The 24671-nt window shown below is 43.7% G+C and overlaps 1 protein-coding gene across 3 annotated transcripts in view; it reads right to left on the bottom strand.

Moving 5' to 3' along the window:
* Positions 1 to 24671, bottom strand: part of Nmnat3 (nicotinamide nucleotide adenylyltransferase 3) — a 130200-nt gene that overhangs the window by 46519 nt on the left and 59010 nt on the right. For 2 of the 3 annotated variants that reach the window (XM_052717708.1, XM_052717693.1), the window contains exon 2: positions 22489 to 22637. In XM_052717708.1, the coding sequence (XP_052573668.1) occupies positions 22489 to 22597 (109 nt within the window). In that variant the 5' untranslated portion in view covers positions 22598 to 22637. The remainder of the gene's footprint in view (positions 1 to 22488; positions 22638 to 24671) is intronic. The other variant, XM_052717699.1, reaches the window with a different exon arrangement.

Genomic DNA, 24671 nt, shown 5'->3' with positions numbered 1-24671 from the left:
ATGTAAATTTAGGATGATCCTTCCACTCATAATATATGACATAATTTAAACTAACTGAAACAAACCATTCTCAACAAACACTTAAAACAACTGGTCCCTGTAGGGAGATTTTTTTTTTAAGTTGTGTTTTTATTTTTCCTCATTTCAAGTGCTGTTTGCTACGTCTCTGTCTGCTCAGTAGGGCCTCCTCTAAGGAGAGTGTTCACGGAGGGAATGTGCTGGGCAAACACTGGAGTAGGCAAAGTGAGTCAGGATTTTCCTGTAGATTGCAGATCCTCTGAGAGTCCTGACCATGAGGATGTGCACAGTAACTCCAAGGAGGTGACAGAAACCCCAGGGTTTCCTTAGCTCATTCAGCGTTCATGGATTGTTCTGTTGGATGAATATTTACAGGTCTCCACGGACAGATCACACCAAGAGGCCAGCCTGCTTCTGTCTGGATGCAACGCTTAAGAGATGACAAGGAATTCTTACTTTTCTTTTTTAAAAGAATCTTTGTGTGTGTGTGACAGAGAGATGAGGGGGTGGGGGATGGTAGGAGGGACATGCGCTCGCCACAGCACATGTGTGGAGGTCAAAGGGCAACTTCAGGTGTCAGTCCTGTTGGTTGTTTGTCTATGCATAGGCCAGGTTAGCTGGCCTGGGAGCTTCTAGGGGTTTTTCTGTCTCTACTTTGAACCTCGACATAGAAGTGCTGAGTTTACAGATATATGCTACTCCATTAGCCTTACCTAGGTTCTAGAGATTTGAACTCAGGTCCTCACATCTGTGCGACAAGGGTCATCTAATGAGTCATCTCCCTAGCCCAGGTCATTATTTTATAACTGTGGGTGTATATAAGACCATTTGGAGGAGTCTCATAGAACATAAACATCCCAGCTCTGGAATTCAGATTTAAATGCTGATTTACATTACAGGAAACACCATGCACTTTGACCACCAAACTGTTAACATCATCAACTCATGATCAGCGTCGTTGGCCAACACCATGACCCTCACTGTAACTACCACACTGGTAGCACTACCAGCATCACACCATGGCTAACAAGATCACTGCTAACACCATCACCACGATGCTATTCCACATCCTCCCAATGCAAGCCCCAAACAGCATAACCCCCTCTCAGCATTAACAGTGTCAGTGCAGTATGTCATCACACCAGGACCAACTAGCACCGCCCCCTCTTCAGCAAGGCTTCTTCACCTTTTTCTACTCAGAACCTCTTTTGCTTAAGAAAATCTCACATGACCTCAGTACTTTTTAAGCAGACATATGAATCAAACATTTGCTGATAATAAGTCATAAAAAACTTACTTTAAAACAATTCTTTAGTATAGATATAATTTTGCTGTTAAGTAAAGGTGAAGACAAGGTTTGTATACTAATGAAATGGAAGTGTTTATTTGTCTTTACAGAAATAATTAAATCTTGGCTGAATATCTGATACTGCAGGACACAACATCTTAATTTTTTCATAGTTAATCACACTGTTTTGATTTTATAATAATCAATGCTGAGAATGCTGCTCCATATATAACTACACATGCCAGAAGTATGTTTAAGGTCATTTCATAAATTGTTAGAAATTATTTACTAATTCCAACTCAAAACTCCGAGTGATTTTTAATTTAAAACTTAAATTTTATTTTATGTGTATGGGTGTACTGCCTGCATGTATGTCTGTGTACCATGTGAGTGCAGTGCCTGTGGAAGCCAGAAGAGAGCGTCAGAGTCCCTGGAACTGGAGTTACAGATGGTTTGCAACAATGTGGGTGTTGGGAACTGAACCCAGGAAGTCTGGAAGAGCAGCAAGTGCTCTTGACTGCTAAACATCTCTCCATCTCTTAAATGACTCTTTTTTTTTTTTTGTTTTTGTTTTTCAAGACAGGGCTTCTCTGTGTAGCTTTGGAGCCTTTCCTAGAACTCACTCTGTAGCCCAGGCTGTCCTCGAACTCACAGAGATCCGCCTGCCTCTGCCTCCTGAGTGCTGGGATTAAAGGCATGCGGTGCCGCCGGGCTTGAATGACTCTTATGAAACTTTTTTGTTGTTGTTGTTGTTTTGGTTTTTTTTTTTTTTTTTTTTTTTTGGTTTTTTGAGACAGGGTTTCTCTGTGTAGCTTTGCGCCTTTCCTGGAACTCACTTGGTAGCCCAGGCTGGCCTCGAACTCACAGAGATCCGCCTGGCTCTGCCTCCCGATGTTTTGGTTTTTTGAGACAGGGATTCTCTGTGTAGCTTTGTGCCTTTCCTGGAACTCGCTTTGTAGACCAAAATGAAACTTGTCAACATCTTGAACAGCAATTAAAATAACTGATTTTTTTTTTTACATTTGTTTATTTATTTACTTACGTTTGTATGTATGTGTGTGGCTATACATGTGGAGGTTGGGACAACTTTTGGGAGTAAATTCTCTCCTTTGATCATATAGGTTCCAGGGATTGAACTCAGGTCTTCTGGTTTGCCAGCAAATACTTTTATCCATTGAGCCATTTTGATGGTCCTCAAATAGGAATTTTGAAAATCAACCATTTCAAAATCCAAAGACAGAATAATTTAATATATATTGTGGTAGGAAAATACTGTCTTTGCTTTCCATTTTTACCTCCTCAGTGCTGGGATTACAAGTCTGAGCCACCACATCTGGCTTTTTCCTAAGTGGTTACTGGGGATCAAACTCCAGTCCTCCTGTTTCGAGGCAAACACTTTACTGACTGCGCCATCTCCCTGGCCCTCTGTTTACTATCTTCTTAATCCTTACAAGTCCTCTGGAAGAACTGTGACCATCACATCTATTTTCCTTACAGACAAGTCATCGTACAGAAAGTTCAATTATTCCAGCATTACAGAGCTGGCCGACTGCTGGACAAAGAGCTGGATCCATGTAGTCTTAACAAAACTGCTGTACCACACTGCTGCAGTGTATAAACACCAGCTGCATACAGACCCTTCCCTGCGCATGTTGCGAACCTAGGGATGGTCAGGCAGATTACTGATCTATGAGATTTCCTGCTGATTTGTGAGCACAGCACCTTTTTCTAAGGGGAAAAGGAATGCCAAGCACCGCACTGTGATACCACTGTAGAGAGATGCCTATCTGTAGATGAGTCCTTGTTACTTCACATTAATTCCATGCAGTGAGAGGTCACAGTGTGCAAGGCAATGTCAACCCTCCTGCCCATGTGTTGATACCTAGAAGGGGGTCTCCAGAGAAACATCTCAGGGTCAAAGTTGATATCTAGAAGTGTGGTGGTACTGTGTTCCCCAAAATATTGTGTACCTTAATAAACTTATCTGGGGTCAGAGAACAGAAAAGCCACAAGATACTTAGGCCAGAAAATGTTAGCACACGCCTTTAATCCTAGCATTCCAGAGACAGAAATCCCTCTGGATCTCTGTGAGTTCAAGGCCGCATTGGAAACAGCCAGGCATGGTGACTCACGCCTTTAATCCCAGAAAGCAGCCTTTAATCCCAGGGAGTGGTGGTAGAAAGCAGAAAGGTATATAAGGCGTGAGGATCAGAAACTAGAAGCATTTGGCTGGTTAAGCATTTGGCTGGTTAAGCGTTCAGGCTTTCGAGCAGCAATTCAGCTGAGACCCATTCTGGATGAGGACTCAGAGGCCTCCCGTCAGAGGAAACAAGACCAGCTGAGGATCTGGCGAGGTGAGGTTAGCTGTGGCTTGTTCTGTCTCTCTGATCTTCCAGTATTCACCCCAATAACTGGCCTCGGGTTTGATTTTATTAATAAGACTCTCTAAGATTCCTGCTACATAGAAGGGGGTCTCCAGAGAAATATCTCAGGGTCAAAGTTGATATCTAGAAGGGGGTCTCCAGAGAAACACCTCAGGGTCAAAGAGTTCTACGCATTTCAAGCATTTGCACAACAGCAAGAGCCAGTGGAGATAGACACACTGAGGGCAAGTCTAAGGGGGTTGCTAAGGTGCCAACAAGTGCTCATTAATCCTTCTTTCTCACCCTTGTTTATTTCTTCCACAGGTTGGTATAAATTATTATGTTGCAGATAATATTAAAATAACATTTTAACTCTTTGATATACACAAAGCTCTGTCACAATATGTACACTCTTTTACATACACTGACCTGAGTAAATACAATTTTTTTTTTTAAAGGAGACAGATATCCTCATGCAATGTTAAGATGGGGCCCATGCTAAGAATCCACAAATGGTTCCAACCATTGTCAGGGCTGCTCTGACCCTGTGCTGGAAGAGGCTGCAGGGCTGAACTCAAAGATGCCCAGGGCTTGTGCTCCCATCCTTGCTGTCAGTGCCCAGGTCAGATCATGGTCTGTCCTTCAGGGCTTGCAGGTTTACACCCCAACGAAAGTTCAAATGGCAACTGTCCAAGCACTCCTCTGCATTTCCTGACTCAGGAGGTCAAGGAAGCCATTTCCAGGTTGGAGACGGTAGCAATGGGATTAAAAGCAGCCCCTCTGTTTGGCTTTGGAGGTTTTGCATGTTTATGTATTCTGTGCTTATTTTAACTATGCCAGCCTCTTAGATTAAGATTCCTAGAAGTTTACCTCCCTAAAATGAGGAGGGGAGGAGGGAGAATATGGGAGTGGGAAATCGAGAAAAAGGAGGAAGGGGACAGGGAGGGTGGGGAGGGTTGAAAGGAAGAGGGGTGGGAGGAGAGAAAAGCCAACATCATGGGTTATTTTGGATATTTAGAGGGTAAAACATATTTTGAAAAATGTAAGAAATGATTCTCATTATTATAACTATTATGTTGGTTTCACGTGATAAAATTATTTTAGTCTAACACATTTGCTTAAATACCTAGATAATGAATTCAACATAATGCATGTCCTTTGCAATCCTACTTACTTTAACTTTGTCTAATTTTAGACTTAATAAAGTTGCAAAGGTAATAAGTATAATGAGCTCTCATATACTCTTCACTCAGGTACTGCTAATTTTAACATTTTAAATAGCCAAACTACAGATTTCCTAAAGTAGAAAATGAACAAGAATCCAACACTACCTAATGATGATTTGTACCTCTCATGATGCCCTCTGTCTGGTTTACAGTTGAATTTGGGATCCAGTTGCACGTAGTTATCCTGGATCTTTAGTCTCCTTCAAACAGCTTCTTGTTTTTCAGAATCTGGACTCTAGCAAAGCTCTGGCCAGTTACTGTGTGGAGCATCTCTGTGTTGACTGATACTTTCTTGGGGTTCTATGAAGCTTACACACTTTAGGCAAGAATCCCTGAGAAGCCAGGCTGAGCCCTTTTCAGCTCATCCCATCAGAGGGCTCAGGATGCTGAAGTCTCTTGCTTCTGGGTGTATTAACCTTGATGTGCAGCTAAGTTGATATCTGCCAGATCCCAGCAATGAAGCCACTGTTTTCTCATGTGAATCTGTAATTAGTAAGTTCTTGTAGAAAAACACTATGGGACTGTGCAAAATACCCTACGTCCTATTGTGTCTCTGCCTACTAATTTTAGTATCCACTAGTGCTAGGGAGGTCTTTTTGTATGCTGTGAATGTGTGTTGCTCTGATTTGGTGAATAAATAAAATGCTGATTGGCCAGTAGCCAGGCAGGAAGTATAGTATAGGCAGGATTAGCAGAGAGGAGAATTCTGGGAACAGGAAGGCTGAGTCAGGAGTCGCCAGCCAGACACAGAGGAAGCAAGATGTGAAGGCAGAACTGAGAAAAGGTACCAAGCCACATGGCTAAACATAAATAAGAATTATGGGTTAGTTTAAATGTAAGAGCTAGTCAGTAATAAGCCTGAGCTAATGGCTGAGCAGTTTTAATTAATATAAGCCTCTGTGTGTTTACTTGGGTCCAAGCAGCTGCAGGACTGGTGAGAGAGATTTGTCCTGACCATGGCCCAGGTGGGACACAGGAAAACTTCAGCTACACACTGGTGATTCTGGTCCATGACAATCATTACTGTGATGTTTTCTGAAGGGCAATTTTCTTTTTCCAACATTCTTTCCACAGTATTAATTATAATTCTACTGTAAGAAAACACTGTCCTTTCACCTGCATTTTTTTCATTTATTTTTATCAACATGGACTCAGGGTATTTATTTTATTCTGTGAGGGTGCAATCTAGTATTCTTACTTATTGTGTTTCTTAAACTATCCTAGATGAGCCTAATAGAAATTCCTTTGGGTTGGCTCTGCATCTTTTTTTGGCATGTGCTTATCACTTATTAAGCATGTCCTTGTTTTCTGGAGCCCTCAGATGCCCAGGCTTAGCTCATCATTTCCCTGCCCTAGCCTCTTCCCTGTCCCTCTTCCTTCCTCCCTTTCTTTGTGGTATTAGGCATGAACTCAGAGCTGTTGGCATTTGAGGCAAATGCTCTGCCACAGAGGCATACCCCCAGCCTTCTCTTTATGTTTTAAGATGGATCTCACTAAGCTGCTCAGGCTGACCTTGAGGTTTTGATCTTCCTGCTTCCTGTTGTCTGAGCAACAGGGTTTACAGGCCCTAAGCCACCAGGCCTGGGAGCAGCTCAAACATTCCAAGGGTCTCATATTCTACAGAGGAATGGCACTTAGAAGCCATAGGCCTAACTACACTTACTGCTACTGAAGTTTTATTGTTTCTAGACTTGGGATGTCCATCCTCCCTCCCTCCCTCCCAACTTCCCTCCCTCCCTCCCTCCCTCTCCCCCTACTTCCCTCTTTCTCTCTCTCTGTCTCTTTCTGTGTGTGTGTGTTCAGTTAGACTGGCTAGCGAGTGAACTCCAGAGGTGGGATCCTCTTGTCTCTGCCTCTTTAGCACTGGTATTATTGGTATTTACAGCTGCACTTGACTTTTTAGGTAAATCCTAGGGATTAAGTCAGGTGCTCATGCTTGTGTGGCAAGCACTTTACCAACTGAGCCATCTTCCCAGTCTTAGGCTTAGGGATATATGTGTGTGTGTGTGTGTGTGTGCACGCGCGTGCGTGCACATATTCCTTACTATAGCTACATCTGTATATTTACCTATCTACCCACTGTAACACAAGTTCCCACACCTCTCTATGACTACTCATGGTGTGTGTGTGTGTGTGTGTGTGTGTGTGTGTGTGTGTGTGTGTGTGCATTTGAACTATGTGTTCATATTGAAACCTCAACTTTAAAATTAGACTCCCTTCCTTTACTGGAATGCCTTTCTTCAGTAGTAACAAACCTGGCTCTTACCCACAATCATGTACTCCTTTGCTTGACCCTAATATTTATATGGATGTTGCAAAACTACTCAATCACTCCCTGTGGGGAGGAGAATGAACCTGCACATGCTTGTCCTGAGCTTTGCAGGATCCATCCTGGTGCTGTTTTCAAAGAGCCAAGGCTAGGTTCTTCCTTGCTCTTCCTCCGGGCACTTAAATATTCATTTGTGACATAGTGAGGCTCATTTGCTACTGTCTGTATTTCATCTTGAGGTCTCCCAGGATACCCTGGGAGACTTTAAATCCTGGGAGACTTTAAATATGTATTTAGCCTTTCTGGCATGTGATTCCATGTTCTGAAAGTTAGAGCTGTGAAACACAGTACCCAGAGTCCCTGCTAATCACTTGTACCTGGCTCATCCCCATCCTTCCAACCTCTTCCTATCCATCCCCTAACTAACCAATCTCATTAGTTTATAAAATCTATTCTTAAATGATTTTGTCCTTTTAAATTTATTTTCTCTATAATTATCAGTAACTCATAAATTTCCCCAAGGTCTAACTCTATCCTGACAACCTCATCTTTCGGAATATTTATACAGACACATCTATTCAGTTCGTTTTAATTAATGCCCTTTGTGCTGCTGGGAAATCTGCTTCGCCGATTGTCTGATCTGATGCTGCCCTGGCTTTGCTGAATGCTCTTTGCATGGGCTGTCGTGATGGTCTGCTTAGCAAAGTTGCCAAACGCTGGCCCCTGACTCTGAGTGATGGTCACTTCCTGTTTGGGAGGCAGAGATGGTTACCAGCCCTGGCACTTGAAGCCCAGGGCTCTCTCCTCAGAGATCTGAGAGTTTGGCCTGATGGGCTGGTATAGCAGCAGCTCCAGTTCTGCATCCTTGAGACCCAGGCTTTGCTAAACACTCACAAACCCCAGCTCCTTTATCTGTAATACCAGGTCCTTAACACCTGACCTCCGGGACTGTGTGGAGCATGGAGTGGCTACCTGAAAGGCACTGGCAGAGAGCGAAGTGATGCTGGAGGACACCCGGTGCATTCTTGTCGTTCCTTGTTAAACTTTTTGGGATGATTATGGACTTGCATGTTTTAAAGAACTAACAGAGTGATCTCATGTACCTTCACACTGTTACTCTCAATGGTACAGTGTTTTACTACAATATTTTAACCAGGATCTCGAGACTGGCATAATCCAGTGACCTTCCTCAGACTTCTCTTGTTTTACACGCACTCATTCAAGGGTATTCAGATAGCAGGTGTGAGTGTGGAATAGTTCTGCTGAGATTATCTCATTACAATTTCCATGTAACCATCAATCAAAACATGAACACTTCCATCACTACAAGGACAAGACCTTGCTGTCTTGTCTTGGTCTCATGCTGTGTTATCTTGGTTATGTTGTTTGTTAATAACCGTGCCCGCTCCCATTTCTGAGCCTCCGCCCCTCATCCCTGGCGGCCATTCATCATTCTTATACAATGTTGTCCTTACAAGAGCATTATATAAGTGTAACCATGTAACACATGACCTTTTAGGACCCGCATTTTTGACTCAGTCCTATTCCCTGGAGATTCAGCTGAGGTGCTGGGTGAGTAGTTTATCTCTTTTTACTGCTGAGAATTCTGCCGTGTGGATATAGCCACTGCTTGAAGGACAGCTGGGTGGTTTCTGGGTTTTGGCTGCATGAGTAGAGCTGTAATGAACATTTGTGTCCCAGTTTGTAAGTGAACATCTTTCCACTCCTCTGGGATAAATGCCCAAAAGTACAACTGCTGGGTCATATGGTAGCTGCATGTTTAGTTCCATAAGAAGCTGTGAGACATGCTTTCCTGAGAGCTGGGCCATGTTACCCTTCTGCCATCGGTTAAGAGGGCTCCAGTTCCCAGTGTTCCTCCTGGCATCTGCTGATGCCAAGAGTTTGCATTTTCGCTATTTTGGAAGGTGAGTAGTAATATCATTTGTGGTTCTAAAGCTGCATTTTCTTCCAGGCGGATGCTAACTATCCTTCCATGTACTATTTACTATCTGCGTTTGCTCATTGGTGAAATGTCTCCTCTTGCCTTTGGCTCATTTCCTGGATGGGTGGAATGCTTTGCTGGTTGAGTTTGGAGAGTTCCTTATCTATCCCGGAAACTAGTATCTTGTTAGATGTAGCTTACAAGAACTCTTTTTGAGGATAAACAAGAATACTGATATGTCTTAGTTTTGTAGTTGTTTGGGAGAAAGGAGAAGATGAGAAGGCAGGAGAAGGATTTGAGGCATTTTAGTTAATGAAGAATGGGTTCCCCATTTTTATAGCACTGGACAGGAAACGTCATGCAGGGCCCTGTGAAGAGCTGAGGGCATGAACCCCACATGCCAGTGCAATGCTGGTCACATCTTGACCTGGAGTGGCAGAGTCTGATGCTGTGACACCTGCCACAGAAACTGCCTCCTCAGAGACACCTTTAGGATTTGTTTCCCTTCAGCCACATCTCAAGGAAGAAACAGAGGACAAGGAAAATGCTGATGTATCATCAAATCAGAAAAACACCTCCCTTTGAAAGAATACAATACATACAATCTCAAATCCTCGAAGCCGTACGTGACAGGGAAAAATTATCTTGGTTCCAAACAATTGCTGGAGCAATTCAACATTCTTAAACCTATCTTCTCCAGAAAATTCTTTTAAATTAGAAACATGAAAATGAATTTTTTTTTCTCCAGACCAAGCTGGAACACTGCCCATGAATATATATTCAAATCACTCTGTTTGATTAATACACATCCGTGTGAGCCCAAGATTAAAGTAACATGCTGGGCCGATACAGCTATTTGCTTGTGCTCTCGTGGCATCTCTGAAAGCCCAGAAGACCCAGAACTGGGGCTGTCACTGGCTTAAGTGGAATTATTATAGCTTAATTTCCCCCTTATCTCAGATTGTACTGCACTGCCTTATCATGATGCATTTAATTCTCTCCATATGCACTGGGCAACAGAGAATTAAAATGAAAATCGAAAGGAGAGCAAAGGGGCCGTGCATCATATTGAACACTGATCAGACACTTTTACTTAACATGGAGAACGGTGAGTATAAATGATGTCATGATAAATATGCTTCCGTTTAAAATGCAAGTCACTGTGAGGAAAAACTGGGAGCCATAAAATACCTTTCCCCTCCTCAAGGTTGTCCAAAGGGGAACAAAAAAGGACAAGGCTTTGGGCTGCGTTGTTATCTTTACGATGCAATTTAATCTGGGATGCCACAAGCATGTGGGGCAAGATCGTTAGGAAATAACACCATAAAGTATCAAGAAAGGACTAAGAGAAAACAGGAGAGACCATTCTGTGGCTTCTCGTTCTTCCATGCATAGATATGAGAAGATTATGCTAACCCCTCTGGTCATGGCCAGCCCTGAGCTGGAGCTTATCCACAATGCAAGAAAGGTCACATAGGCACTGGATACACAGTGTGAGCCTTTTATTTCAGCCTTAAAATAAATAGCACTGTAAGGGTGGGAGGTGCTATTCCCATGTGACAACTGAGGATAAATAACACTGTAAGGGTGGGAGGTGCTATTCTCATGGGACAGCTGAAGAAATGAACTCTGGCTGCAGTGAACTGCTCAAGGTCATGTGGCTACTGAGTGGGCTCAACACCAAGGCTGAGTGCAAAATCAGTGGCCGTTCTGTGACCCAGGATCACAGTGAGGGTGCAGTATCGGCTCTGGATTTCACCACCAAATCTTACTCTATAAGTTTGGGCATCTAAGAGATATTGGAAAGATCTTGGTACCCAGAGGCAACCAAGCCTCAGCTGAGCTCTGCTAGGCAGCACCCAGGGCTGAAGAGTCATCTTTTCTGGAGACTGAGGACTCTGGTATCATGGCAGATTCCTTCCAGTGGGTACTTGATTAAATATTGTCCTTTAGTCCCCTCACTAAGGTCCATCTTTACTTGGCACTTTGGGCTCCAAAAATAACATGTGACCACTTCCAGCTCTCATTAGTTGACTTGGATTCTGCCCTGTCCACGTCTGTCCCTGGGATTCCACACTTGGAGACCTCACAACAACCTGCTGTTGCCTCTCTGCAGCATGGGGTGGGGCATGAAAAGAACACGGGCCTTGGGGACAGAGAGCTCAGGACAGGCCTCAGTACCCCCCCCCCCCCATATTAGCTGTGTAACTTCTTTGTGTCTCAGTTTCCCTGTCATAGAGTAGGGGTAGTAATCATACCTGCTGATTATTGCACATCCTTGTATACATCCTCCTCTTGTGATTCCCCATGTGATGCTGTCCAGGGCATTCCTGTAATCTCATAATCCCATCTCAGTCTCCTCTGTGGCCCATTTGATTCAAACATTCCTGAGATGCAAGTGTGCTTAGAGCACCGTCTGCGAACACTCTCCCACCCAGGCCACAGTCATTTCTAAGGTTCTGCGTTCCTCTGCCTGGACTCAGTTACTTTCGCCTCAGTTCTTCCACACTCCCTTCCATCATGGCACATTTCTTTGTCCTTAGGGATCCTGTCACCGACCGACAGAACTTCGGTCATGTATTGGCCTTAGACTCTGGCATGTTTCTCTTCACCCCTAATCTGACCACTACCTAGTTTATTTCCAAGTCTGCCCAGAAGAAGCCACCTTGGAGTCTCACTTTCTTGCCTCTAAAAGTCCCTTCTCCACATCTGGAGACCCTGAGACCCTTTCATGCACTGGACCTCCACAGCATCAGCTCTTCCTCAGTCACTATTTATCATCTGGTTCTGCCTCTCTAGGGGCTCAGCTTGTCCAGTTCTCCCCAGCCATCCACTCTGTCTTCACTTTTGATCTTCCCAGGATTCCAAGAGCAGTCCTTCTAAGGAGACTCCCAGCAAGACCCACAGCACAATGTCCCACCACCTCCGCCCCCTCTACCACACCTCAGTAGCATACTTCTTTTGCTCAACTGTTAGCATCTTTTTCCTGAAGTTACCCCAGAGCAGCCACTTGGTCAAGCCATCTCCCAGGGTTGCTGAGAAATGTCCTCAGATGGACTTGCCACACTGTCCCTGAGTGCATTAGAGGTTCTGGTTCCCATGGTCTCACACAGCATATCCAACATTCTCCCTTCTCTGCAGGCCTCTCATTCTCAGGACTGTGCTACCCAGCTTGGAAAACAGTAGAATAGCCTCTTTCCCCTGCTCCAAGCACCACTTTCCAGTACCCATCCTGGCCCTGCTCATCCATTCCAGGTTTTTTGAGCTGCAGTCCCATCTCCTGGTGCCTCACAGGGACCTTCATGGAGAGAGGCTGAAAGCCTGCAGCTGATGAGTTGTGAGGTACAGTGACTCAGGAGCAGCACCCTGTCTGGTGGTAGGAGCTTGTGCGGCAACTTGTTCTCATCAGGGCAGATCAGGAAATGGAGGTTTGGGCCAGCACTCAAAGTGAGTTTTACCTTCTGTTAGTTAGCCATAGTCCCCAAAGTCCCAAAACAGCACCACTAGTTGGGGGCCAAGTTCTCAAATACATGTGTCTATGAGGGGCAGTTTATAGCCAAACCATGACAATTACTATGCTACAAACACTGCTTCAGCTGTCTCCAACCGGCTTCCCATCATCCACTGTTCAGTGTGTAGGCTCACGTGCACAACAGAGAGAAGAGAGATGTGCAGTTGATTCTCTTCTCATACTCTAAGAGCCACACTGTCATCTGCTGCAAAACCTTCACACATGCAACTCCCCAGGCAGAAACTGTCCTTGCACCTCTTGGCTAACTAACCTCATTTTCAACCTAAGTAATGTCTCACAGTTCTACTCCAGCTCAGTCACTCATAACCTTAGAAACGAACTCCCTGGATTCTCTATGTAGACTAAATCACCACACTGTTCACAGTGATAGTGGCGTATGTCACCTTGGTAATTTTTACTTCTATGAGATTTGATTTCTGTCTGTCCCCACCATGAGGAAGGATTACTTCTCTCCTTGTGTGTCCTTCAATCTAGCACAGCAGCCAGCACAGTCAGTCAGAAAGGTGTTTGTTGAGTCACTGGAGGAAGCACAGTATGGTGGTTATGGGCAATGAGGGAGAATGCTTCTACCACTGGCTATATGTGTGACTTTAGTCAAGACATTACATCTCTCTGAGTTTTGCCCAAGCTTCCTCATCTGTAAAATCAGCAACATCACTTCGTAGGGTTGTTCTCAAGAGTAAGTGAGTTCTCCTAGGGCATCTAGGACTACCAGAGTGTAATAAGGACCATACAAATGTAGTTAAAGACAAACGATGAAGAGGTGCTAACTCGTTGCTAAAGGAATGTCTTAATTAAGCTGACAAGGTTTGATGCTAAAAAGGAAATACAAGTGGACTTGTTGGAACATAGGCCCATGGTCAAACATATTGATCAGAAACACCAAACCATCGGAGTGGCAGACAACAACATTTAGATTTTATTCAGCCTCCATTTGTAAGTTTGTGACTGCATGTTGGGAAACAACCACTCACAACTGGGAATACATCCAACATCTTCAGAGAAACAGTCTTGAATTCTTAATAGATTCGGTGAATGCTTTAGGTACGTCTGAAGCTATTGACGAGCCATGTGTTTGGCTGAATAATTTCTTTAGAAATCAGAAAACAAGAATAAAAATTCCAAACAAACTTATAAGAACCACTGAGATCCACTATGCAAATTCATCCATGAAGCCTCTGAGAGTCTCTGGGGTGCCCCAGAGCACACAGTGCATGGCCAGGGTGTGCCCAAGATGAACGGCACAGGAAACCCACGGGCACTTCTCATTCTTCTGACCTATAACTCATTCCCTAATAGCCTTCCAGGTTAAGGATCTTGAACGCTGGGTGTGGCATTCAACCACTGAGAGGGGACTCTGGAGGGGATGACTGATCTTGCCAATCTACAGACTCTGTTTCCACTTCCTCTCATCCATTGCACCCACTGTCCATCATCAAGGGATGCATTATCATTCCACCAAGGGGCAAACACTTTTGATGTCTTACAATGCTCCTGTCAGTTTTTAAGGTTCTGGTCAGGAAAAAAGGAAGTAAGTAAAGGAAAGACAGTTCCAACTGGCAGGAGGGCTAGCTGTGAAAAGGGAATGGATTTAGAGCAAAAGGTTGAGCTATGGCAGGAGAGTACAGTGTCTCCTTAATGGTGGTAAGCAAATGGTGTCAGGCTGTTTAATTCAATTTGTATGTATGCAATACCACATAGAATGTTGTTTTTGTGGGTTGTTTTTGGTGAATACACCAACAGAAAAGAGATTTTGTTTTTGTTATGAAAAAAAAAAAAAAGTCAGCTGTGCGGCCAGATTTTCACTCAGCCTTAATGGCGATCTGTTTCAGATGGAGAGAAAATGTGCCATTTAAATGTCTGTTCCTGGAGAGGCTGTGTAGGGTCAAGCTTGGTGCACAAATCTGGCTGTGGGGAGTGGTAGCAGGCATCTGGGGCTGTGGGTAGGAGGAGATGATGCCTGGCTGTCTGGAGAAGGGAAATTCAGAGAGCACCAGGTCATGGCGGCAACACAGACTCTCTATGCCTGGGACTCTTTCCATGTGCAGGAATGTGATACTCCAGAGTCTAGGTTTTATCCATCTGTACGCCCTCCCCAACCCCAAACTGAGCCCTGCGCTGAGTCTTCTATCTGTGGGTTTCATCCTCTTGCCATTTAGGTTGCACACTTCTGTCTGAGAAGCTGCAGGTCTAACAGGAAGTACTTCCACTATCCAGATTGTGTTTAGATGGAGCTGTCTGTGAAGGGGCCCATTCCACATAGGACAAGCCCTGCCCTGAGAACCTCACAACACAGCACCCTTAAAGCCAGAGGCCTTTCTTATGAGTCATGGTTGGCAGGAAAGCTACGCAGTGGCCAGGTCTTACAGATGTTTATAGCACACTAAAGCACACCAATAGTGGTAGTGGAGAAGAAGTTCTATGTTCTGAAGATAACTAACAGTGTTCTACATCCCTTTAAGGTGCGCAGGGAATACTGGCCCACAGCTGTGGCATTTCCTTCTGCACAATAAAGGGCACATGTTATTGGAATGTAAGTATAGCTCTTTTTGAGAAAAATAATTCTTTAATAACATCTAATATCCATATGGATTTAAATTTCTCCATGAATACCATTTTACAGTTGATTTGTTTGAATTGGTATTCAAATTAGATCCATACACAATATTTCATTTATGCTTTTGAGTCTCTATTGAATTATACAGTTTCTTATTCCTCTTTCTTGTTATTTATTTGTTAAATAAATTGGGCCACCATTTGTCCTAAAGAACTTATAGAATTTTATATGAAACTAAGCCAATTCTGTGGAGTCAAGTTTTTTAAGTCTGGTGTGTGTGTGTATGTGTGTGTGTGGTTTGCACACACAGAAATGTGATGGTGTGCATGCTCATATATGTGCATATCAAGGTCAGAGCAGGATTTGGGGTCTCTGTATCACTTTCTGCCTTACACCTTGAGACAGAGTGAACTAGCTCACTGTTCTGGTTTGGCCAGTTGGCCAGGAATCTCCCAGGATCCATGTGTCTCTGCCCCCAAATGCTGGGTGGGGTTGCAGGCAGGTGCAGCCATGCTTAGTTTTTTACATGTGTGCTGGGGATTGGAACTCGGGTCCTTATACTTGCCGAGCCAGTGCGCTTACCCACTGAGCCATCTCCCCAACCCTGTTTGGTAATTTACATATAACTGATATACAATAAGTTATACATATTTAAACAGTCTAATTTGAGAAGTTGTGTGTGCCTGTGTGTCTGTGTGTATGTATGTGTGTGTGGGGGGCACACGTGTGTGCAGGCACAGAAGTGTGGCGACCAGAGGTTGATGTCAGGTGTTTTCCTCGAGTTTCTACCTTATTTTTCAGAAAGCCTCTCATTGAACCTGTGGCTTACTGGTTTAGCTAGACTGCTGGGACAGAGAGATGCAGGGCCTGCCTTTGTCTCCTCTCCAATGCTCCCTGCAACCAGTACTGGTTACACATGCTGGCTGCCGTGCCTGACTTTACAAGGTGCTACGCACCTGAACTGAGGTCCTCACGTCTGCACAGCAGACACTCGACTTCCCGAGCTATAGGAGCCTCCAATTTGATAAATTTTCACACCACACACACACACACACACACACACATACACACACACACCCCTGAACGCAGGAACCTAAATCTCTACTTACCTCTTGCCCTAGGCCACTCCCCTCCCCTCAGCCCCAATTGCGTTTGCTGCCACTGTAGATTACACACTAGAAAACTTGTATTTCCTAAAATTTTCTAGAAATGGGATATAAAATAGGCTCTTTTGAAGCTGACTTTATTCATTCAGCATCATTATTTTGAGCTTCATCTCTATTGTTGGTTTGGTCTGTTTTCTGTTGAGTATCATTTGGCACATTCACAATCTGCTTATGTAGTCACAATCTGGTTCATTTGACAGCTCACCCTGCTGGGAGCATTCATGCACAGATTTGGGCACGCACACAGTAGGTAGACATTTAACTTTCAGGAAACTGCAATGCCATTTCACACAGCATTGCTCCATTTACATTCCTCAGAATGGGCTATGAGAACTCTCCCGTCAGCCTGTCCTCAGCCATCTTCCTCACAGGTGTGGTGGTATCACCCTGTGCTCTTAATTGCATGCCCTTTGTTCATCTTGTCATGTGAAAACTTGCCATCTACCTATCTTTTGAGTGAATTTTAAAATTTTTAATTTATATTAAATTTAATATAAATATGCTAATTTATATTGAGTGAATATCTGTTTAATCACTGAGTTGAGAGGTCGCTTTACATTCTGAACACCAATCCTTTATCAAATACATAAACAAGCCTGTGACCTGTCCTCTCTTTCTTTTTACTGTGTCTCTGGAGCATCTTGTAGTTTGATCAACTCCAACTGACCATCGTTTGAATCACACTTTGGGTGTTTTATATAAGAAATCTCCACCTCAAGTCACCAAAATTGTTTCCTGTGCTTTTGTGGGTTTGGATTTTTATGTTAAGGCTTATGATCCATTTGAATTAGAGTGCACGGGTGACCTATGAGTTAAACATGTTTTGCATATGGGCACCCAATTATTTTAATACCGTTTATGGAACAAACTTCCCTTCTCTACCATTTTGCCTGTTGTGCTTCCACAGAAAGCAGCTGTCTATGTGCACAGGCTCAGCTTTGGCCCTCAGTCCCATTGGTCTGTTTACCTACAGCAATGTGATGCTGTCAAAATGCTGCAGCTTGATAGTTACAGTCACTCCAAAGCTGCGCTTCTTTCAGTGAGGTCACTCTCCGACAATTCTAATTCTATTTAGATAGTAGAAGCAGCTCACTGCTACCAAAAACCTATTGCAGTTGGGATGAATCGATAGAAAAATTTGGAGATTTTCCTGAGAAAGAAGATGGTGGAGGGGTATGGGAGACATGTTGAGTATATTATATATTTTGCATTAAAATGTCCTTATACAACCCAGTACCATGAGCAGTGAATATATACTAATAAAAATTATCAATAAAGCCTACAAAAAACTCTACAAGTTTTTATTGCTGTGAAGAGACACCATGATTCCAGTAACTCTTATAAAGGAAAACATTTAATTGGGGCTGGCTTACAGTTTCAGAGGTTTAGTCCATTATCCTCATGGTGGGAAGCATTGTGGGGTACAGACAGAAAAGGAGAAGGAACTGAGAGTTCTACATCTTGATCAGCAGGCAGCAGGAAGAGAATGAGACACACTAGACCTGGCTTGAGCTTCTGAGACCTCAAAGCCTGTGCTCAGTGACACACTTCCTCCAACAATGTCACACCTACTCCAACAAGGCCACATCTCCCAATAGTGCCAGTCCCTATGAGCCCATGGGTCCATTTTCATTCAAACTATCACATACACATAAAATAAAATTTAAAAAATGAGAATTAAAAAGCCCTGACATGACATTATGAGACAATGAACTTTCTAAGACGCTGCTGAGTTCATTTTCTGCTGGCTGTCTACTGCTGGGCCATGGTAGTAGTTTGTTTTCCTAGTGAGACTCCCTTGGAGAAAACTAAATTTTCATTTGCAAGTGGTTCTCAATTAGAGATGGCTTCTGGGTTAGGGATGGGAACATGTGTCCACTTCTTTCAGCTCTAGGACCCCATCTGGTGCACATCTGTAGAGGCCCTGTGCATGCAGCCTCGGTCTCTGTGAGTTCCTATGTGCTCACATTGATCTTGTAGATTTAAAGGGCCTTGTTTCCTTGGTGTCCTCCATCCCTTCTGGCTCTTAACCTCTTTCCCACCTCCTCTTCTACAGGGTTCCCTGGGCCCTGCGGAGAGGGATTTGATGGAGACAACCATTTAGGGCTGAGTGTTACAAAGGTCTCTTACTCTCTGCATATTGTCTGGCTGTGGGTCTCTGTATATTGGAACTGGGATTAAGTTTGTAATTAGGGAAAAACTATCTTTTCCTTGGTAATATTCTTTTCTCTGAAATTTCTGTCCTCTGATATTACAGCAACTCCAGCTTTTCTTTAATTAGTGTTCATGTGGGATAATCTTCAATTCCTTTCCCCTTAACGTATCTATATTTTTATATGTGAAGTATGGTTTTTATCCATAAGCCTTTCCTATTTGCAAGTTTTCTTTCCACCATTTCAGTTACCCATGGTCAACTATTCTCTGAAAATATTAAATGGAAATTTCCAGAAATAGCTCACATGTCTTAAATAACTTTTATTACAGTGCACTGTTATACAGTCATTCCATTTTATTAGCTACTGCCGTTAATATCTTCCTTTGCTTAATATATAAATCCAACTTTACTATAGATAAGCCTGTGTAGGAAGAAACCCAGTATATCAAGTTTGATGTGATCTTCAGCTTTAGGCATCCACTGGTGGTCTTGGAACACATCTCCCCGAAGAGGAGGGGGCAGGGTGACTGTAGACAGCAGAGACCTGCTTATTTTACTGGGTGGTAATCTGAAAAGTATGAGATGCCACTAGTCTGTATTTAAACTGATTATTGATATCGTCAGGTTTTGAGGTCTCATCTTGTTTTCTGTCTGTCCCACCTGCTTCTGTCCCCTCTTTAATCTTTTGAATTAACTGAGCATATCTGGCTGTATACTACTTCCTTTGTACTTACTAACCAGAGTTGTCTGTTCTCATCTTTTGGGGCTTAGGGCAGGGATAATGGCTCAATCTACGAAGTGCTTGTCTTCAAGCATGAGGACCTGAGTTTAATCCTCAGACCCCATGCAAAACAAAAGAAAACAAACAACAAACAAAAGACTGGGCATGGTTTTATGTGGACTCATAATCTAGTGCTGGGGTGGCAAAGACAGGTAAAACTCCGGGTGTTGTAGAATATTATTTTAAGATGTGTTATGTTTGTTTATGCTGTGAAACATTTGCTTTAATGATGCAAAGATGTGTTATATTCTTTTATGTTGCATTTGTTTAACTCTGTGAAGCTGTGTTATTTTGCCTGTCTAAAACACATACCTGATTGCTCTAATAAAGAGATGAACTGCAAATAGCTTAGCAGGAAAGGACAGATGGGGCTGCCGGGCAGAGAGAATAAATGGGAGGAGAAATCTGGGAGGAGAAGAAGGAGCAAGAGAAGAAGTAGAGGAGGATGTTAGGGACCAGCCACCCAGCCAGCCACGGAGTAAGAGTGAAACTAAGATATATAGAAGAAAAGTTAAAAGTCCAGAGGCAAAAGGTAGACGGGATAATTTAAGTTAAGAAAAGCTGGCTAGAAATAAGCCAAGCTAAGGCCGGGCATTCATAAGTAAGAATAAGCCTGTGTGTGTGATTTACTTGGGAGCTGGGTGGCGGGTCCCACAAAAGAGTAAGAGCAAAAGTAAAGACAACCAACAACACCTGGAGTTTATTAACCATTTAAGGTAGCCAGATTGCTTACCAAGCTCCAGGCTGGTGACTGAGCCTGTCTCAAAAACATGGGGGGGAGGACCTAAGGAACACCATCTGAGGTTGTCTTATCTCCACAGATGCACACATGTGCACACAAGAACATGTATGCACACACACAAATATTTGGGGGTTTAAATGCTTATCTTTAAGGTATCAGAGTCTGTCTTTGAGTACCACTGAAGTATTTCACAGGCAGAATACTTGCATTTTGCCCCTCTCCTAAGTGCATTAATGCTGTCCTAAACTTCTCCAGGCTAGAAACCCACAATATTGAATTTTCACTTAAACTGCCAACCTCCCTTAAAAGACATTTAAACGTTAAAAAGCTTCTATCTCACACCATCTTACTGCATGATGCTCATGTGGTCACTGTTTCTAACTCTCTGCAGTCCCTCAGGGGAGCCCCCATTCCTAGCTGTCAATCCCCTGCCCAGGGGAATTAGGAGTATGGCTTTTGAAGTACAGGTTTGCTGGTAGCGAGGCCTCCCAGCCTCTGTGTCTGCACAAACACCATCACTTTGGTTTTATTTTCCAAAGGTATTTCTGCTGGATATATAGTTGGCTACAGAACTCTGGACCAGAGGGCCTTTCGTTTTTGTCCTTTAAGGAAGTCATTGTACTGGATTCTTCCAGTGAATTCAGTAACAAGGCAGCTGCTGTCACCCTTATTTTTGTTCTTTTTGTGGTTGCTTTTAAGATTTTTGTCTTCCTTCTGGTTTTGAGAAATCTCATGGTCACATCCCTTGGACTGTTTCCTTCCTGCTTGTTAAGCTCGGCTTTGCTGGGCTCCTTGGACCTATGGGCTGTTCCCATCAAATCTGGACACATTTCAGCTGCGACTTCTGCAAACATTTTTCCTCCTCTCTTTTTGAATTTTCCTTTTGAGAGTCCAGTGACAGGTGTAAGCTTGAAGTTGTCACGCGGATCATGGTTACTCCTGCTTTAAAATGATTTTTTCTCTCTGCATTTTCTTTTGGCTGGTCCCCCTGCCTTAGCTCCCTCTCCTTTGTCTTTTCTGTAGTGTTTGATGTGTTACTCACACTAACAGGTGTCTTTTCACCTCACACATTTTCCTCATCTCTAGAGTTTGATTTGGGCCCTTTTTAACGCTTCCTATGCTTTTATTTAAACACTGAACATATGGCACATAAGTATCGATTATCATCATCTCTGTTAATTCTAACATCTGCTTCAGCCTTTGCTGCTTCTGGTTTGGTTTCAATGACTGATTTATCTACTTTTTTATGATTATGGATGTTGGTTCTATACCTTTTGGTCACAGAATTCCAAACGGCCCTTCAAAGTTGTTTCACAGTTGATGGGATCACTACCAGAACACAAGGGTCCACTTCCTCCCTAGGCTGCTAGTGCTGGGCTCTGCCAGTCTTTAACCTTTAACCTTTGCCAATCTCGTAAGCTGAGACTACTGACGCCTACAACTGATGTTTACTGGGAAGCAGCCACCAGCCCAGTGACAGGTGGTGGTCATTTGGTGGCACTACTGCAGCCACAGTTACTGCCCTCATGACACCTATAACCTGACCATGTTCCTCATGTTTTTATTCACATTTTCATTGTTTCCTAGTGACCTCGAGTATCTAGCCTCAAGTTTATTGGCCATTTACAGTTCTTTGGTATACTGCCTACTAATGCCTACAACACAATTTTAACGGCATTGTTTGTATTTCAAAAAAATTCCTTTGTAAAAACCATTTATTTGTATGAGTAGACATACATGATCATTTGTTCAGTAATAAAAGTATGTTTTGTAAACAAAGTCATTTTCTATAAAAAAAAGAAGCCAACATTTGTGTATGATTTCTGTGAAGAAATGACTGACATGTTATTCAAATACCTTTTTTCTATATTAAAAATAAATAGGAATTGATTCTGGTGTAAAAATGCCTTTAAAGGCAAAATTTTGGACAACACAATAATAGAAAACACATTTATGAAAACATAAAGCAGACATAAAATAAATTTATGAATACATAAAGCAGTGTGTTATAGGGAAAGATCTATTCTTCAGAAAGAGAAATGTCAATTCCCATTACTGAACATTGGTTTACTTGCTGTAGGTAGCAGAACCTTTCAAAAGCACATGTTATCTATTCTCGGCTGTATAGGTAAATGTGGAGAGCATCCAGGAGGCCCTGGGTGCGGCACAGTTTCCCTAACTGTCCCTTCCCCGTGTCTTCACAGTATTCATGGACAAAGTTAGGTGGGCGAGGAGGAGGGACTGAGAGACATATCAACTCTACGGCCAGGGATGGACTTGCACACGCCACACAGCTAAGGGGTGTGAGTCCTCTGCTCAGGTTGGAGGAAATGTAGCCTCCAACTTAAGTGGAGAATGAACCAACCAAGCAGTCTAACTCACGGTGACAACGACACCATCAAACAAGCCCCAACCCGTCAGTTCTGCTGCACTTGCTTCTCTGACTCACCTGTTTGGTGGAGGTGGTCTCGGGCCACCTCAAACAAGCGCAAGTGCATGTTCGTGATGGGGTTGAAGGACCCACAGGCCAGGAGCACCACAGGGATTCGGCTCTTCATGCTGTCACACACATCCGCACCCACTGCAGTGGCCACCCTGCTTTAGAGGGACAAAAAAATCATGTCAGGAAGTCAGCATGGAGACAACTGTCTAGATCCGCATCTAAACCACACACAGCCATGACCAATCACTGCAAGATACAAAAGGAGGCAGTAACAGTAACATTTATGAAGAACTCACCATAGTCCCGGGACTGTGTCTAGTGTTACAAACCACAGTGTGACAAAAACCTTTTCTCCAAACCCTTCTGTCAGTCTCAAGTGTGTGGCTCGGGGACCTTAGGAACTGCTGGGCCAGGCCTGGCACCTAGGCAACCCAAACTCAGAGTCTATATTTCCTCTTCCTGACTTCTTCCCCAGGTTCTCTTGGTCTGAAGAAGATCTGCAAGATTCCCATGAAGTCATCTGTGACAGATTCCAGGGTGGAACTCTTGAAAACTTGTATTTTGAAATAATTTTAGACTTATAAAACGGTTGCAAAAAACTTTTGGGTAGACAACTATGATATACTCTTTACCCGTATTTCCCCAGTACTAACGTTTTGCCACACATTTGAACATTCCTTCCTTCCCTGTTCACACACACCACTACAAGTAAGTTTTTCCCAAAATGTTTGCAGGGAGTTTGTAGACAGAGTATCTCTTTAGACATGCAAACACGTCAGCATGATTTCTGAGCCATCCAACCTTATCTGGGACCTAAGGACTCTGAAAGGCCCAGGCCAGCCTCTAGCCTCCTACTCTGTGACTTTGGGCACTGAGGTGCGGTTAAAGGAGAGAAGAATGATCCTGGCCATGGGCTAGCTGCTGGTGGCTCTCTTGACTCCGCTATGCTGCCCTGGAGGTAGTAGTGAAGCGTCACTCAAGGCAGGCTGGGCTTTGACTAGCATTGTGCCTCTCTGTGAGACCAAAGACAAATCACAGTTCCCCTCTGAGCCTCAGTCTCCTCCCTTCCTCAACCACAGGAGCAGAGAATGAAGATAGCCATGCATCCGTGGCAGGCAGCTTTTCGAAGGCTCCCAACGATCTTTGTGCCTGGCATTTATTTGTAATCCTTTCTCTTTGAGTGTGGGCTGGAGCTAATAACTTGCTTCTAACAGACTACAGCTAACAGACAGGAAGGTCCCTCTGAGATAAGGTTACAGAAGGCCTCTCTAGCTTCCCTCTTGTTCATCTCTCTTACTCGTTTGCTCTCTGATGAAGCTGCTGCCCACTGTGAGCTGCCCACCGAGGGGCTGACTGGGCCAGGGACTGAGGGAGAGCTGTGGTCACCAAAGACCACAAGAAACCGTGTCTGTCAGTAACAACTATGTACGTGAGTGTGATGCAGAGCTGCCCGTGGTGAAACCATGTCTGTCCGTAACAACTGTGTACGTGAGTGTGATGCAGAGCTGCCCGTGGTGGTCAAGCTTCAGGTGAGACTACAGCCCTGTGCACACCTCCAAAACAAACTGTTTTTATGTTTTATGTCAATTTGACACAAGCTAGAGTCCCTGGGAGCCTCAATTGAGAAAATACCTCAATAAAATCAAGTTATAGGCAGGCCTGTGGGGCATTTTTTAAATTAGTGATTGATGTGAAAGGGCTCAGGCCATTGTGGGTGGTGCCACCCTGGGCTGGTGGTCCTGGGTTCTATAAGAAAGCAGGTTGGGCAAGCCATGAGGAGTAAGCCAGTAAGCAGCACCCATCCATGGTCTCTATATTAGCTCCTGCCTCCAGGTTTCTGCCCTGTTTGATTTCCTGTCCTGACTCCCTTCAAGGATGAACAGTGATGTGGAAGTGTAAGCCGAATAAACCCTTTCCTCCCCAATTTGCTTTGGTCCTGGTATTTCATCACAGCAATAGAAACCCAAACTGACACTCTGAGTCAGAAGATGTGATCAAACTATATCTAGACAGCTGACCCACAGATGCTGTGGGGCCATAAGCCATGATAATGAATAAATGAATAAATGCCTCGCATGTTGTTTGAAGCTGCTACATTTGGGGGGTGATGTGCTCTGCAGCAATAGTAACCGACAGTGGCCTGGCCCCAGGAGGCAGGCATTCACTCCTGTCTTGCTCCTCTTCCCATG

The sequence above is a fragment of the Peromyscus californicus genome, unplaced genomic scaffold (assembly GCF_007827085.1).
Source record: "Peromyscus californicus insignis strain IS unplaced genomic scaffold, ASM782708v3 Scaffold_11__1_contigs__length_118956290, whole genome shotgun sequence".
NCBI lineage: Eukaryota > Metazoa > Chordata > Mammalia > Rodentia > Cricetidae > Peromyscus > Peromyscus californicus.
Note: the sequence above shows the minus strand (reverse complement) of the source record. Positions and strands in the feature narration are given on the sequence as shown.